The following is a 16,832-nucleotide window of genomic DNA, read 5'->3' on the forward strand; positions in this document are numbered from 1 at the left end:
CCCTCGGCTGCCCCCATCCAGCAGTCCTGTTCCTAGCCCTGTGGACTAGAAAGGCTCCTGGTTCCGGCCATACTGATAAATACGGAAACTCCATCTTTATTGGCTTTATAAACATCTCTGGTCTGTACATACATTTCATACATCGTAGGGCGGGAAGCGAGGGCCAAAGGGAGGCCCAGCAGCACAACAGCTCACCCGCTTTCCCTACAGCCCTACCCACTCTGTGCAAACCAAGGCCAACAGCTCCTGCTGCCTCTTCCTCCCTGGAAAAGTCACTGTTACAGGGAGGGGGTCAGGGGTTGAAGGATTAGAAGGAGATTAGAGGGCTTGGTGGGGAGGACACATTTAAGTGCTAGAATCAAACACTGAAGCGAAACAGGCAACTGGCACAAGCAGCAAGCTGAGGCATGGGACGGGGCAGGAAAAGGGCGGGGAGGGGCCACGCTGCCCCTCTGGGCTTGCTCAGCTAAGGCTCTGGGGTCTTGCCCTCACGCTGGCAGGGAGACAGGCCCCAGAGCCTCAGCCCCAGTACCCGGGAGCTAGGGACATGGGTGGCACAGGTAAGGAAAGGATGGAAGGGGAGAAAGGAGTGAAGGCCCTAGTGCCCTGTCACCTCACAGCCCCTCTCTCTTAAACATGCAACAGGCACCCACCCATGTGGGTCCAGGTATGGGGAGCCAGAGACGCAGATCCTCTGTGTTGCCTGAGCAGGTTGGGGTGGGGAGCCAGCTCTCAAAGGAAAGATGGAGAGCCTAGAGGAGTCTTCCTGGGGCAGCAGCCAGTGAAAGGACAGAGATGACCAAAGAGACGTCCCCTGGCCCTGCCAGGGGTATAACAGCAGCAACTGGTTCACACAACCAGGAAAGAAAACAAGGAAGAGGAATTCAAGGAGAAATACCATGGTGAGTAGGGGAGGGGGCTGTCTACCCTCTACAAAGCATCATGCCCAAATAGCAGCTGAGATAGGGTGCTCACGCCTCTCCACCCACACAGGGCCAGTGAGGGAAAGGGGGACCCAGAAGCCCACTGTCCGAAGCGAGTGGGACCAACCACATACGAACACCATTCTTTGGGTCCATTCCTATCCAACCAGGGACTCAGGCCCAGGGACTGACAACAGTGGCAGCACCAGGTCAGAAACGTGGGCACAGAGAAGCATGACAGGGGCCTGAGCCAGTGGGGGCAGAGTGACTACACACCTCAGGGGCCTGCTGGGTAAACGAAGCCTCTGGGAAGTCAGGAACTGGGTGCCTGGCCCAGCAGAGGGTGAGCAGGGAGAAGGAGCAGGTCTGGAAGGGAAGCTCTAGCCACTCAAGGGGTGCAGATCTACTTTGACTTTCTCCCCGCAGCTCAGCATTCCAATGGTAGGGAAGAAGCCTCCAGAAGGAACAACAGCATCCTTCTTCCCAATGATCTTGCCATTCCGAGTGAAGAAAACCTGGGGAGGAGGTGGGGAGAAGAATGGAGCAAGCAGGCTGTGGCCTCTTCCCTGAGGATGCTGGAGCTCCACAGGCCTGAACCCCAATCACCCCAGCTTCCAGCGGGGCTGGAGAGGGGCAGTTAAGGTGATATGGGAAGTGACCACCAGAGGGCGTGCTGAGGCCAGAAAACAGCCTCCCAAGACCGTCTCCCCATCTCAGCAACCCCTGGAGCTCCGAACAGCCCTTGGGCAATGCCAGAGCTTCCCGTCTTTCCCACCCTGGTTGTGAGTTCTGTTCCCCACTAATACCCACCCTTTGCCCAGACCCAAGAACCCTGGTCCCACCCCAAACTCTTCCCTACTCACCACCACCTTCCTGCCCTCATGCTCCGGCTCTATCTCTTCCCCATCCTCTTCCTCTTCCTCTTCCTCCTCTTCCTCTTCCCCTTCCTGGTGCAGGTACATGACATTCCGCACGTTCCGGACAGCCCGGGCAGTCGGAGACAGGATCACTGTGTCACAACTGTCATCACTGTCCCCTAGGAGACCAGGAAACCTGAGCTCCTGTGGTGCCTTTCCACCCTCTGCCCCAAGCAGCCTGGCTGGCCACCTCCACCCCACTCACCCTCACTGTCCAAAATGTAGTCCCGGGGGAACATGATTCCACAGCCCATGATGTCCCCTTTGTAACAGCGTGGCCCAAAGGGGTCCCCCACGCCACTGCCATGGAAGATCTTCCCATCGTCTGTTGGAGGGAGGGGAGAGGACACACACTTGAGGAAGGAGGGCTGACACCACACCCCCAGAGCGGCTCATGAAGCTGAACACTTCCCACCCCTCAGATGAAGGGAAGGGTCAGGGCGGAAACAAAGATGGGGAGAGAGGCCGGGCGCGGTGGCTCACACCTGGAATCCCAGGACTTTGGGAGGCCGAGGTGGGTGGACCACCTGAAGTCAGGAGTTTGAGACCAGCATGGCCAGCATGGCGAAACATCTCTACTAAAAATACAAAAATTAGCTGGGCGTGGTGGCGCCCGTCTGTAGTCCCAGCTACTCAGGAGGCTGAGGTGGGAGGATCACTTGAGCCTGGGAGGCAGAGGTTGCAGTGAGCCGAGATCATGCCACTGCACTCCAGTCTAGGCGACAGAGTGAGACTCCATCTCAAAAAAAAAAAAAAAAAAAAAAAAAAAAATTGGAGAGAGAGATGTGGGAAGGGAGCCCCAAATAAAATAAAGAGACGTAGTATCCATCTGCTCAAGGTAAGGGTAAGGGGGAACCCTTAGGAAAGGAGTCAGAGGAGAGGGCCCTAGGGAAGGAATGAACACCCAGGGAGGGCAGGCAGGGGGAGGTGGGTCGGGGAACTCTGGGCTCAGTTTTCTTCTAAAGAAAGCCCTAAAGCCCTAAAGGAAACCAAGCAGCAAAAAAAAAAAAAAAAAAAAAAAAAAAGAAAAAAGAAAATGAGGAAAATGAGGGTCTGCAGGAAGGGCACAGGGGGGACCAGCTCAGAGGCCTGGAATGTCCCATCTGGGCCCAGATCTCCCTCTCCTGTCCTGCTCCCCTGGTTTCCAGAGCTGGGAGGAAAACACAGATGAGGAGGAAGCACTAGCAATTTGGGAAGGGGAGGTCAGCCAGCAGCAGGGCAAAGAGCAAGGCCATTTGTGAGGGGCCAGGAGAGGGGAAAGTGGATGTCCCTATGCCTCCACTTCTCCCACCATCCCACCTTTCCCAGGCAGCCCGCTATTCACCTGCGTGATAAGCCACAGACCCTCTGCTCCAGCCAGGGTGCCTGTTCTTGGGATAGTCCTGCACCAAGAAAAGAAAAGAAAATTTATGGTCCCATGCATAAACAAGAAGACAGGAGAGAGTGGCGAGTGGCATCTGAACCTCTGGGACAGACCACAACCCAGAGTGCCAACCCTGCACACTCATACCCTGCAGGCACTGGGGCTTCAGGGGAACCAGGGAGGGTGAGGAAAGTGTTAGTTAAGCTTTTAAGGCCAGAGCCATGGCATGTCCCACCCCCACCCCCCAGGCCTTAGTGTGTGGTGCAGTTATGACCTGTCTCAGGTCCTTGGTCACATGGGGTGTGTACTCTTACACAGCAGACACATACAACTGTGTTCCATCTCAGCTTAGCACCCTCCCTCCAAAGCCTGGGCTCCCCTGGTTTCTCCTAAGAGCTTCCTGGAGCTGCCCCAACAGCCCCAGACCTGAGCAGCTCCATGGGCAAAAAAGCTCAGCCTTTGTGCCCACCTTCCGTGCCAGCCCCAGGGCGATGTAGCATTTCTCTCCAGGGTCCACGATCTCCACCTCGAAGTAGTGGCTGCGGGTGCTGAGTGGGTGCCGGGCCTGGGCCAGCCCCACATCCACGATGCTTTTGCCCTTCCCTAAGTACTCCAGCAGCTGTGGGGGAAAAGCCAGATGGGGGTCAGGGGACAGGCTGACACCCACCCTGGAAACCTGGGCCCAAGGCAGTCTGGGTCCCACTTTCCCAGGTCTGACACAAACTCCTGGCTGAAAGGGAAAGAATCCTAGAGATACAAAGTGGCCCCAAAGTTCTAGGCCAGCATGGAAGAGCAGGATGGGGTGGGAGGCAAAGGGGAGAGCATCACTTGCTGAATGCCCACCCTCCCTTCCCCCACACACTTTCTGGGTGGCAGGGGAAAGCAGCACAGCTAGGGGAGCGGCACATCAGGGCGCTCTAGATGCATCCTCACCCGCTGAAGAACCCTGAAGCCTTTCCTGCTGGGAAAGGCCCAGGGTCCCAAACACAGGGGAAAGGAGAAGCAAGACTAGCTGGGAGGAAACTTGATGACTTTCTCAGGGGGCCTAATGGGGACAGGGAGGATGCAGAAGTTAGGTGCCAACCCCAGATATTCAGGGGAAGGGGGTGAGTTCAGAAGCCAATTCTGCCTGGGATGGGCCTGACATAATTTCTCAAGGTCCTTGTTTTACTTGGCTGTGAACACAGCTGTTCTTAGCTGGGTCAGGGAGGTGCTGAGGGGAGCCCAGGGACCCAGAACGCCCAGCTCTACTCCCTCATTTCATGTGAGGGAGGGGAGAGGTCAAAATGAAGACAGAGGCAGGCTTAGCTGTTCCCAACCCCTCATTGCTCATTCAAGCTGAAGTAGGGGCGTGGAGGTAGGATAGGGGAGATGACTGATGGGTTCTTGGGGCTCTTCAGTCCCACAATGGTCCTGCCTGGGCACGACGGGGCGGCAACCCCCAATCTGGGAGGATTTATTTGTCAGTTGTCGTGGTAATAGTGGGGCGATGACTCAACCCCATCCCCTCTTTCCCCCACCTTCAGCCTCACCTGGGATTCCTTAATCTCCTTTTAATTAGCCCAACTGCCCCTCAAGACTTTCTTCTGCCCTCCCACCCCTGCAGCCCTGAAGGAAACATGCTGCCTGGGGACCTCCTCCATGTCTCCCTGGCAAGCTTTGGGATGCCGGCCTCTCACCTCTCAGATTCCTGCCTGAACAGGAAAGGAATTATGCCCACCTGCACCAGCACAGAAGCCTGTGCGTGTCTCCAGCAGAGGCTGCTCCCGCATCCCCACTCCCAGCCTCAGATGGCCGGCTGCTTAGCTCAGGTGCTTAGAGCGGGGTGCTACTAACCCCTTCTGAGAGTAGGACTAGAGGGGCTTGGTGCCTTTCTCAGCCCTGGATCTCAGCCCTGCCACCTCAAGTCCATCCTTCCCTCCTCTCCAAAGATAACTGGGGATGGATGAGGGGGAAAGCAGCATGCACGGGAGACCACGTAAGCCCATCCCCAAGGCCACACTGTTTGACTTCTGTTCATGGTGTATTCTCGGCTCAGCCTGGGTTCCTCCTCTGCCTCTCTCCCTGGCAAGCCAAGAGGGCTGTGGCTTGATCCACATTAACTAGTCTAGACTCCACCCAGGCAGAGCAGCCCCCAGCCCACCCTCTCCACCCAGCATTGCAGAACTGGGTGGGGGACCCCACAGCTGCCTTTGACCCATTCTATCCAACTGGCCTCAGTGTAGGAAACACAGTGTTCTCCATTTCCAGAGCCAAAAGACAGCTGATCCAGACCCTGTTCCTTGGGAAATACCCGCCCAGCCCTTCCCTTTGCCTCAGCTCAGAAGAGGGTAGCTGCTGCATTTCTGTCTCCGGATAGGGTGGAGGTGCTTTCTCACGCTAAAAGCCAGGACGGACTACCCCAACATGGGTCTCTAAAACCCACTCTCCACCTGCCAACCACAGAGCACTTCGGACAGAATGCTGATGTCCTGGACGACTAGGTACTTGTACAGTGTACAGGTGAGGCTTGTACAGCATGCCCTCTTCAGAGGGGACTGCCCAGCGTCACAGTGAAAGCCATCAGAAACCTCCTGATCCACTCTGCTGCTCCTGGACAAAGTTCCCCCGACCCCCCCGAGCCTTCCCAGAGAACTCAGAGGGGTGGACGTGGGGGGAATATTTGGCCTCCCTGATAGATTCTTTCTTGAGTACATTCCTCTGCCTCCTTGGTCTATAGCTGTTAGGAACCTAGAGGAGGAGTGAAGGTTAACCCTTAGAGTCTGAACTGTTAGGATATTGATGCTGGTCCCTCAATCTGTACCTCAGAATCCAACAGACCTGGGTTCAAATCCTAACTCCTATTACTTAACAGCCGCTAACCTCAGGCAAATGACATTCACCTCCTTAAGCCTTGGTTTCTTCAACAGTAAAGTAGGGATAAGATTACCTGGATTTCCAAAAACAGGTGGAAAGACTTAATGAAGTGACCAATACACATTGCTGCCTCTCCCTAAATCAGTGTAAATGGGGTTACACTGGAATTGCCGATCACAAACAAGGAAATGATCTTTCATCTTAGCCCTTACTTCCAACTACAATAGTCCCTTAGGCCAACCAGGACAATGGCCACTCCCCAGACAACTCTACCCTATGTGTCTCCTCTCAAACAATGTCCAATCAACAGAAATGTTTCTCTGCATTTTTGGTGGGGTAAGAGGGAGCCCTTTCTTTTGGTCTCCCCCCAATACACACACATACCACCAAAGCCCCAGGAAGCCAAAGACATGACTCAGTGTCACAGAGTGGCGGCTGCAGACCACAGTGTGGACAGTCTCGTGCACTCCACACTCTCCCTCTACCAGTAGCACCTTCCCAGCCTCTTCTCCCCTGTCAGTATCCGCCCTCCTCCCCTTGCCAGCAGAGACCCTAATCCCTCTTGACAGGAGCAAGGAAGGGCTCAGTGCCCTGAGGGCCCAGAAGCAACTGAAACAGGAACCAAGTACACACTCTCTACTGGCCAGCTCAGGCTCCAACACGGCCTCCCTCTGGGCTGGGTCTGGGGAGGACCCCTGGGAGGGTGGGGCCTCATTCACCACCCTGTGTGTACCAAAGCTGTTGCCCCTGTCACTAAGGAGTTGTCAGAGGAGCTGTGAACAGGGCACACACACAGAATGAGTCTAATCCCCCAGCTGTTACCTACCACCCCCAGCTCCCCTCCACCACATTACCTCACTTTGCGAGGCCTGGAGGCAGGGATGAGGCGAGAGGCAATACTCCCACCGCTGAGCAAGTGTCCCAGCAATTCCTCAACCCCTCAGAGCTCTGGGGAGGTGGACTCTTTAGGAGGGGAAACAGGTCACAGGAGGCAGGGGAAGAATTCCACTCAAGAAAGAGCCAGGTCTGTCTATATCTAAAGACTCAAACCTAACAACTGTTGAGGCCCAGTGCAGTGGCTCATGCCTCTAATCCCAGCAATTTGGGAGGCCAAGGTGGGAGGATCCCTTGAGCCTGGGAGGTGGAGGCTGAAGTGAACCAGCACTCCAGTCTGGGTGACAGAGTGAGAGCCTGTCTTAAAAATTAAAAAAAGGAAAGTTGGCATGACTGGAAAAAGGCACATGTCCCTCAGGAAGCTCACGTCCAAGTCGGCCCCAGAGGAACGGGTGCCCCAGGAGTAGTGCTCCCACCCTGCCACCTGGCCCAAGCTGGGGTGAGGGTCTGAGAGAAGGGCCCAATTCAACAGCTTTTGTCTAAAAAAGAAAAAAACTTAAATAAGTGGCTGAAGGTGTTGGGGGGAGGGTGGGGAGGAAGGAAGGCTATTTATAAATGTCTACAGGATTCTGCATCAATTAGAAAAGATTGCCTGGGAGGAGCTGAGAGCAGAGTGGGGACAGGTCCAGGCAGAGAAAGGATGCCAGGAAAAAACTCTTGAGGAGAGGTCAGAGATGAGAGCTGGAACATCGCCCTGGCTCAGCCCCAAGTTTGACTCTGTAGATGTTGTCAGAATGATGGTAGATTGAGGGAAAAAAAGGAAAGACATGAGAGTCACGGAGTGGGCATCTGAGGCCTCTTAGCTCTCGGTCGCTGCAGCCTGGGACCCTGATGCCAGAAGGGGGTGCAGAGTATCAGAAGCAGCAGGAGGGTACACTTCCTGTCATTTTCTCTGAGTTCCACTCCACCAGGGGGAGGCCTGGCTCCTAATCCGCTCCCACCCCCTACTGCTTCTGTTTTGTTATCAAAGACTGAGTTGAAAACAGCCTGGGTTGGGGTGGAAAGGCCAGAGGGTGGAGAAAAAGGCCAGGCCAGGAGCAAGGGGGTAGGAGAGGGACAATTCGAAGTGGGAGGGCTGAACAGCCCACTAGAGGTCAGGGCCAGATCCTGGACTTGGCGTCCGTTCACTCCCAATGCAGCACAGTGTATTGAGGCAGACAGGGAGAATTTCCCTTCCTCAAGGTTCATGAATTTTCCAACAAAACTTAAAATCTGGGGAGGAAGAATTTCCCTTTCTCAAGCTCCACACGCTTCCCAACGAAGCTTAAAATCCATACTAAAGCAGGTATGAGGAAAAGATAAATGAAGCAAGTTTGGAGGTGTAAGGATGCTCACTGAATCTTTATCTGCCTCCATTCTAATCCTCTATCAAATGCAGGGATAAGACAACAGAAACTGACATTGATGCTGCCTCAAAAAAGATGGCTAAGAACCTTCCACCAAATGTGTGGGACTTCTGACCACACCTGCCCCACAACACTTTGAATGAAAAGCCTGGGCCACTCAGTAAACTATCGCAAGAACAAAAAACCAAACACCGCATATTCTCACTCATAGGTGGGAATTGAACAATGAGAACACATGGACACAGGAAGGGGAACATCACACTCTGGGGACTGTTGTGGGGTGGGGGGAGGGGGGAGGGATAGCATTGGGAGATATACCTAATGCTAGATGACGAGTTGGTGGGTGCAGCGCACCAGCATGGCACATGTATACATATGTAACTTACCTGCACATTGCGCACATGTACCATAAAACCTAAAGTATAATAATAATAATAATAATAAAAGAAAAAAAAAAAAAAAAAAAAGAAAAGCCTGGGCCAGGCATTTTGCCTACAGATCAACCCCCAGCCCCTCAAAGGCAGCTGTGCAGGGCTGTAGAAGACACCAGAAGCTGAAGGAACCAAAAAGGGCAAAGCAGAACTACTTGTTCCCAGGGTCAAACTATGAACCTGAGTTCCCTGAAGAGGAGGAAGTGAAGAAAAGAGAATACGTGCTAAAGAAAACACAGATCTGGACTCAAGGACTCATGTCAAGAGCCTAGGCTATCTTGCCAAACCCCACACGGACACTGTCCCAACTCCCCATTCCCAGCAATTCAGACATGACCATGTGCCCACAGGTGTTCTGCCCAGCCTCCTCCGACCCAGCCCCTCCCACCCTCCCACCCGCTACTTACAGTCCCACAGACTCTGACATCATGTAGCCGGCCCCATTCATCCTCGTAACTGTCCACCATCATGACGCTGTCATCCTCGCGGCCCAGCTCAGCGTTGAGGTGCAGCCGCACCTCCTCACCCAGGGAGTGCATGCCCACTGCTGGGAACAGTCCATCTGGGGACATGGGCATGATGGTAGAGCCCACCTGCAGCGGGGGGAAAGAGGGAGCTGCCGCCTGGCCTGCTTTTCCATAGATCACCTAATTCTCACAAGGGTACTTTTAAGATGATGCAACCAATAATTATCACACACACTGACAGATTTAAAAAAAAAAAAGCAACCCAGAGGTGCAGAAAAGTTTACAAATGTGCTAAGTACTCCTGGCTAAGCAAGGTATGTACAGAGCTAGAAGACAAACACAAGTCTCCTGACTTGCTGCCAAATACTTTCAGTACGTGTGCTGGACGGGACAGTGCCGAGGCGCAGATGCTAAGGCAGCAGGACCCCTTGGCCAAGGCCTGAGAAACCAATTTCCCAATGTGGGAGATGGAGTTGGATAGAAGGGAAAGAGCTGTGTGTCTCTCTCTACTATTGGCTCCTGTCCCATCTCCTCACCATACCTAGTCTCTCTACGAAGAGGACAGTGAAAGAGATGTGAAACAAGGAAAACAGGACACAGAAAGGACATATCCCCGAAAGTACTCAAGTCAAAATCCAAAGAGGACCTCCAGCTTACATGGCCAGGCCATAATCTTCCCCTCTCTTTTATCTACTCAAAACCTTCCCCCAAATCACCCAATTCTGTTCCCCACAATTCCTGCTCATCCTCTGCTCCACTAACTTGCCTCTCTCTGCCTGTCATCTGGGCAATGTCCCAGCTTCCTCTGGCCATGGGAAGTTATCTTCTCCTACACGCAGGAGACTTCAGGAGAATCTGAGGCTGGACTGGAGGAGATGGCAACTCAGTGCAAGGGTCCCTGGGCAAGCCCCAGCCAGCAGACTCTTCCTAATCACTCCCCACAAATCCTTGGGCAGATTTCAGCCACGTAAATCCCACCCACAATTTCCCACTCACCCGCTTCCCATTTTTGGTGAAGAAGATCTGGGCGGTCTGCACATCAAAGGACACAGGCTCAATGCCACAGCCAATCCGGTCCCCGGAGTTGCATTTTGACCCAAACTGGCGGCCCTTGGCTCGACCATTGTACAGCCTGCAGACAGAGTAGTACAGACACAGGACCCGAGCCTGGCCTCCCAACTTCTCCCCAGCACTGACAGCAGAGGCCTCATCCTCATCTTGCTGCTCCTGGTCACTCTGTGATGGTACCCACTTACATCCTGGCGTGAGCATCACCCTCCTCTAGTCTGTAAGCCTTCAAGGGTAGCTGCCAGGCCACTTCCCTGTCCTGACCAGAAAAGTCTATGAAATACCCAGTGGGAAAAGCCAACCCAAGGTAGTTCTTCAGATCTAAGATTCCCAAATTCATAGGAAAAGGGACGGGTTGCACAGGAGCCAACTCACTTGCCATCATCAGCATGGTAGGCTACAGAGTCAGGCAACCAGCCAGGCTGGTGATCCAAGCTGTAGTACTGAGGGACCAGCCCCACAGCAATGGTGCCCCGGACTCCACTGTCCACAATAGACACCTGGAGAGAAGAAAGCAGGGCACAGTCAGCAGGGCTGGGAAATGGGATGAATTGCTGGGGGTGGGGGAAGGGGACTTAGAGATTAAAGTGGGCTGAGGCTCAAAGAGAAAAAGGACATGGGAATCAGGAAAAAAGATAAGATACTCAGCGGGGGGAACTGGTGAGAGTGGGTGCCTATTTCACTTAGAAAATTACTCCCAAGCTTTGGAGAAAGATAGGACTCACATCACTGTATGGTGGGTTTGGGTTAGGGGACATGAGTCAAGTCTGGGATATGGGTCAAAGTCTACCTAGCTAAGGGGTAGGAGAGCAGAAGGGACAGGGTGACAGGTTTCCAGGGCACCTATCTCTCAGATGAGGGGCCATGCTATCCTGCACCTATTTCCCAGCCAACAGGACAGCCCTGATGGAAAATTAAAAGGCCCGGGTCATACATCTAGTAAAGGAGCTCCTTGAGGCTTAATGATCTCACCCGCAAGCTAACCCCCTGCTCTGCCCACCCACTGCCTTGATCACCTCAAAATAATTGCTGTCCTTGGTCAGGGGTCGAGAAGCCACGTAGCAGCCAACTTCACCAGAGTTTCCATGATAACTGAAGGAAGAATGAGGGAGGAATTCCATTAGCAGCCTAGCCCAAGAGTAGGGGGAGGGCCTCAGCTTCGCCCACCCTTACCCTGCAAGGGCCAGCACACAGGAGAATCCATCAGGCTGCACTTCAGTACATCGGCAGACATCATAACCAGATACTTAAGGTCACCTCACCCTACTCCTCTCGCAGCCTCCAGCTGGAATCCAACCCATACCAGACCAGTGCGAGCCTGGTTTCTTCATTTCCAGGAGGAAAAGAATGTAGAGCCTCCCTTACTTGCCTAAGAGAGGTCTCACAACCCTGTGTAACCTCAATCTCTCATGCTGCAGCTTCAGCCCTTTTCCTCTGGCTCTGTCCTCAGTGGAGCTGGAGAATAATGGCTGGTCTCCATCCTCTTTACCAAAGCCCTTCATCGATTGGAAGACAGTGATTCAGTTCCTCGGCTTTCTTGCCTCTAGTTAAACAGTACTACTTTCTTCCACCTTCAGTGGAACTTTGTGAGAACATGGGCTCAGAAGGAGTCAGGGAAGGGGTTCAAGCCAGAAAAGAGGGAGGAAACACACACACAAGCTAAGGGGCTGGAAATACAGGAGTTGATGGACAGGGTACACTATAGAATGGCCCTTCCCCAAACAGGAAATCAACTATCTCTGAAACAGCCACTCTTCACTAGACCTAATCCCTGAGACAGTGGCAGGAGACTCAGGTACCCCACTGGAGTCTTCTCAACAAAGCACCTAGGAAGCTTCTGAGACCCCAGCAGGCTCCTGTGTCTGACATGATCCCTTCCCCTACCCAGCTAGATCCCCTCCTTGCTGGATGAGGACAGAGCCACCCAGTGACAGAGGCAGAGGTGAGTGTAGGGTGAGGCAGCACACACTGCTCCACTCACAAAGGCCTCTGGGTGGGTGGATCACTTGAGGTCAGGAGTTCGAGACCTGCCTGGCCAACATGGTGAAACCCTGTCTCTACCAAAAATACAAAAAATCAGCCATATGTGGTGGTACACGCCTGTAATCCCAGCTACTTTGGAACCTGAGGCAGGAGAATCACTTGAACCCAGGAGGCGGAGGTTGCAGTGAGCTGAGATCACGCCACTGCACTGTAGTCTGGGTGACAGAGCGAGACTCTGTCTTAAAAAAAAAAAAAAAAGAAAAAGAAAGGCCTCTGGAGTCAAGAGCATCCCCCTTCCCTGTGCAGTGCACAGTCTCCTTCTCTGAAAAAAAAAAAAAAGAAAACAAACAACAACAACAAAAAACCCTTTCCTCTCCAATATCTGGAACAGAGAAGAAAATGTGGAAGCATTCCCCTGAACTCACCTTAAAGTATCTCCATCTACAAGGATATGTTTGAACCTCTCCTGATATCGGAAAGCTCGGACTTCTCGAATCTCCCGGATCCGCCGACGCCAATTCAGAAACCGGTAGTGCAGGTTGAGGTCATCCATCTTGTTCATGAGAACAAACCTGCCAAGGGGAGAAGGGGATTGAGGAGAAAGCAGGGCCCTAGGTAAAGCACCTCAGCCTCTGTGACCCAGAAGGTAGAGAAGGCACTGGCCTTGAGGCCAGCTGCCCAGATTGACCTCAACAACCCCCATCTTCTTTCTTCCATTCAACAAACATTTACCAAGCTCCTACTATGTGCGCTCTTCTCCGTGCTAGGGATGGAGATGTGAACAAGATGGACAGGATTCCCATTCTCACAGGCTGGGAGGTGGACACGACAGGCAATAAACAGACATAATTTCAGGCAGTGGAGAAAAGAACAGGGTGATATGATAAAGAATCTGGAGGCAGTGGACAGAGTAGACAGAGGCGGTCTCTCTGAGGAGGTGACATTTGAGTTGAAAAGGAGATAGGCATGACAAGCCAGGCATATTCCAGGCAGAAAGGGCAGCCACAGGTCCTTGGGTGGAAGAGAGCTGGCATGGTAGAGAAACAGAAAAAGGCATGGACAGCTGGTGTATAGGGAATGTGAGGGAGAATATACAAGATGAGAATAAGGCAGGAGTCAGATCATGGCCCTACAGACAATGAAATGGTAAGGACTTTGGATTTTATTCCAAGATGGAAACTTCTGGAGGGTTGTAAGCAAGGAAATGCCATGATTGGCCGGGTATGATGGCTCATGTCTGCAATCCCAGCACCTTGGGAGGCTGAGGCAGGAGGATTGCTTGAGACCAGGACTTCCAGACCAGCCTGGGCAACATAGTGAGACCTCATCTCTACTAAAAATTAAAACAATGAGCCAGGTGTGGCAGCGTGCACCTGTAGTCCCAGCTACTAAGGAGACTGAGGATGGCTTGAGTCTGGCAGGTCAAGGCTGCAGTCAGTTCTGATTGCGCCACTACACTCCAGCCTGGCTGACAGAGCAAGACACTGTCTCAAAAAAAAAGAAAAAAAAAATGCCATGATCCTGGGCCTGGTGGCTCACACCTGTGATCCCAGCACTTTGGGAGGCGCCGAGGTGGGAGGATCACAAGGTCAGGAGTTGAAGAGCAGCCTGACCAACATGGTGAAACCCCATCTCTACTAAAAATACAAACAAATTAGCCAGGCGTGGTGGTGCGCACCTGTAATCCCAGCTACTCAGGAGGCTGAGGCAAGAGAATTGCTTGAACCTGGGAGGTGGAGTTTGCAGTGAGCCAAGATTGTCCCACTGCACTCCAGCCTGGGCGACAGAAACTCCATCTCAAAAAAAAAAAAAAAAAAAGCCACGATCTTAATCAATTCCTAAAGATCATTCCAGCTGCTTGTTGGAGAACTGATCACAAGAGGATCAAGAACAGATGTGGGCAAACAATTCAGAGGTTGTTGCAGCAGTTCGCATGAGAAATGACATCCACTAAGTCGATAGCAGCGCCGATGGATGGGAGTGGGATGATCCAGGTATTTAAACAACCATCAGTGCCTACATATAAATGAATGAATGATTTTTCCTGGGAGCCAAAAGTGAGAAAGAGGTGCAGTACTCTTCTCTTCCCATTCCTCAAACACTGGGACAGGGGTTTTCTTAACGCCTGACATTGCCTTGCACACGGTAGGTGCTTAGTAAGCCTTGGCTGGGCTGAATTTGATCCCAATGCGCAAATTACGACTCTTATGCAGTAGCTACAACCCACCACGTGGCCCAGAAGAGTAGGCACCTGTGGGACAGACAGCCCTAAGATTCCACTCCCGGGCACTCAGCCAGGACTCAACCCCAGGTAGATGCTGGTTGCCCAGACCCCACAGCCTTGGCACCGGCGAGTGGCGGCCCTACTGGGCCCTGTCTCCTCCCCGGGCACGGCCTGATCACTGAGATGAGACCCGGGAGCAGCGGGGCCCCAGCCCATCCGTGGGCCTACGCCCAGTCTCCCCAGGCCCTGCACTGGGCCGAGGGTGCACCGACAGAAGAAGCCCAGTGACCAGAGCGCAGGGCCCCGCCCCTGGCCCCGGAGCCCCCGCCCAGGACCCCCGCCTTCCGCTTCAGGCTCCGGGGAGATACGAGGCCTCCGGGACCCCGCCCCCGATCCCCGCCTACCGGGGCCGCCGCGTCCTCCTCATCCATAGGCCTCTCAGCTCCGCACACAAGCTCTTCGGCCGCCGCCACCACACACATCCGGGTCCCCGCCTTTCCTTCACTCCTAGAGGCCCGCCTCGTCCCCCATGTAAGCCAATCAGCAACGGCCTCTGACGATGGGCGTCTGCAGGAGCCAATCGGAGGGCGCAGGCAGGGTGTGGGGCGCGGCTCGGTGCCCTGGGTACCCAGCTCAGGGCCCCGGTCAGGTCAACCCGGCTGTCGCTGGGGTGAGCGAGGGCGACGTGGCAGCGCGGACTCTGCTGGGTGCCTGGGCGCCGCTGAGGCGGACGGGGGGCGGCTCTTGAGCGGCGCCGGGCGGGACGGGACGGGCGGAGAAGGTGGCCACGCTCGCTCAAACGTTGCGAGTATTACTTGAGCCCTCGTTCCGCGCTGGACTAAAAGCTTTACCGGAATGTCCATTTAATCCACGGTGCAGCCTTATGAAATAAATCTTATCTCGTTTTTACGGATGGGCCGGAGACTGGCCTCTATAGCCTGCGCGCTTAACTGTTACTGTATGCTGTGTACCCTCCCGAGCTCCGTTTCATGGCACTGCTCGCTCATTATTGGCAAGAACTCCATTCCAGGAGGAGAGAACTTGGGATGCAGAAGGCACAGTGGCACGAAGCGGCGTTCTGTGGAGGAACACAGGACTTTGGTAGGCTGAAGGAAAGTTAGACTGGGGTCAGAATGTGAAGGGACAAAGACACGAGTATTTATTGAACACCTACTAGGGAGTGTCTACCTGCCATTCTGGAGGATTGGACTCCTAGATGAGGACTTCCTTGCTCCCTTCCCATCACCATATCTCTCTTTTCTGGACGGAAAAGATTCCCCTCCTCTGTAGCACCTCATTTATAACACTTTTTTTTTTTTGAGACGGAGTCTCACTCTGTCGCCCAGGCTGGAGTGCAGTGGCACGATCTCGGCTCACTGCAGGCTCTGCCTCCTGGGTTCACGCCATTCTCCTGCCTCAGCCTCCCAAGTAGCTGGGACTACAGGCGCCCGCCACCATGCCTGGCTAATTTTTTTTTGTATTTTTAGTAGAGACGGGGTTTCACCGTGTTAGCCAGAATGGTCTCGATCTCCTGACCTCTTGATCCGCCCACCTCGGCCTCCCAAAGTGCTGGGATTACAGGCGTAAGCCACCGCCCCCAGCCATTTATAACACTTATTACCGTCTTGCTTTCGTTATTGGAGTCACTTATGTGTGTAGACCCGTCTCTGCTAGACTGTGAGCTCCTTCAGACCCCAGACTATTCTATTCTTATCATACTAGATACTCTAACGTGTTGAGTGCCAGGAAAGCCATCAGCTCGCATACTGTGAATAGTGCCCACTCGGCATAAGGGCAATGGGTGATAGGAATAGATGAGATGGGAAACAGAGAAACCCGGATTAGAGCCCCAATTCTGTGTGACTAAAAGGTCAAGGTCTTGGTGTTCTCATCCCTAAACAAGAATTATTGAAGTATGTGTTCTCTTAGCTCCCTTCCAGCCCCTGGATGACTCAGTTCTGAATAGCTACCCTTCCAACTCATCTCCACCTCCTTTTGATTCCCTCATTGCTTTTCCTCCGCTCCTCTTCTTGTGTTATGAAAATACCTCAACACTGAGCTCAGCTCTTCCCAAAGGCAGCCAGAGAGGGACAATCTTAGGAGGCTGCCAGAGTCATGTTCATCCCAGACCAGGGCTCTTTCCAGAAACTGACTAGCTAGCTGGCTAGGGTCAGACATGGAGACAAATGGCAGAAGAAGGCATTTCCAAACTGTTACTGTTCACATGCTTATTTGGATGCTTATTTGGCATCCATATATCTTCTCTGGTGAAGTGTCTGATTAAATCACTTGCTCATTTCAAAAAATTGTTTCTATTGCATTTTGAAAGTCTTTATATATTCTCGATTCAAATTCTTTAT

At 53.2% G+C, this 16,832-nt stretch overlaps 1 protein-coding gene across 1 annotated transcript; it reads right to left on the reverse strand.

Moving 5' to 3' along the window:
* Positions 1-76: 76 nt before the first annotated feature.
* SPRYD3 (SPRY domain containing 3) lies at positions 77-14,964 on the reverse strand. Its single transcript, NM_001131979.1, has 11 exons — positions 14,877-14,964; positions 12,674-12,820; positions 11,282-11,357; positions 10,641-10,765; positions 10,194-10,329; positions 9,138-9,323; positions 3,673-3,822; positions 3,165-3,222; positions 2,046-2,165; positions 1,787-1,959; positions 77-1,438 (listed from the first exon to the last, which is right to left on the reverse strand). The coding sequence occupies exons 1-11, from the start codon at positions 14,897-14,899 to the stop codon at positions 1,304-1,306; spliced, it is 1,329 nt and encodes a 442-aa protein (NP_001125451.1). The 5' UTR covers positions 14,900-14,964; the 3' UTR covers positions 77-1,303.
* Positions 14,965-16,832: the final 1,868 nt, after the last annotated feature.

This window comes from Pongo abelii, chromosome 10, assembly GCF_028885655.2.
Source record: "Pongo abelii isolate AG06213 chromosome 10, NHGRI_mPonAbe1-v2.0_pri, whole genome shotgun sequence".
NCBI lineage: Eukaryota > Metazoa > Chordata > Mammalia > Primates > Hominidae > Pongo > Pongo abelii.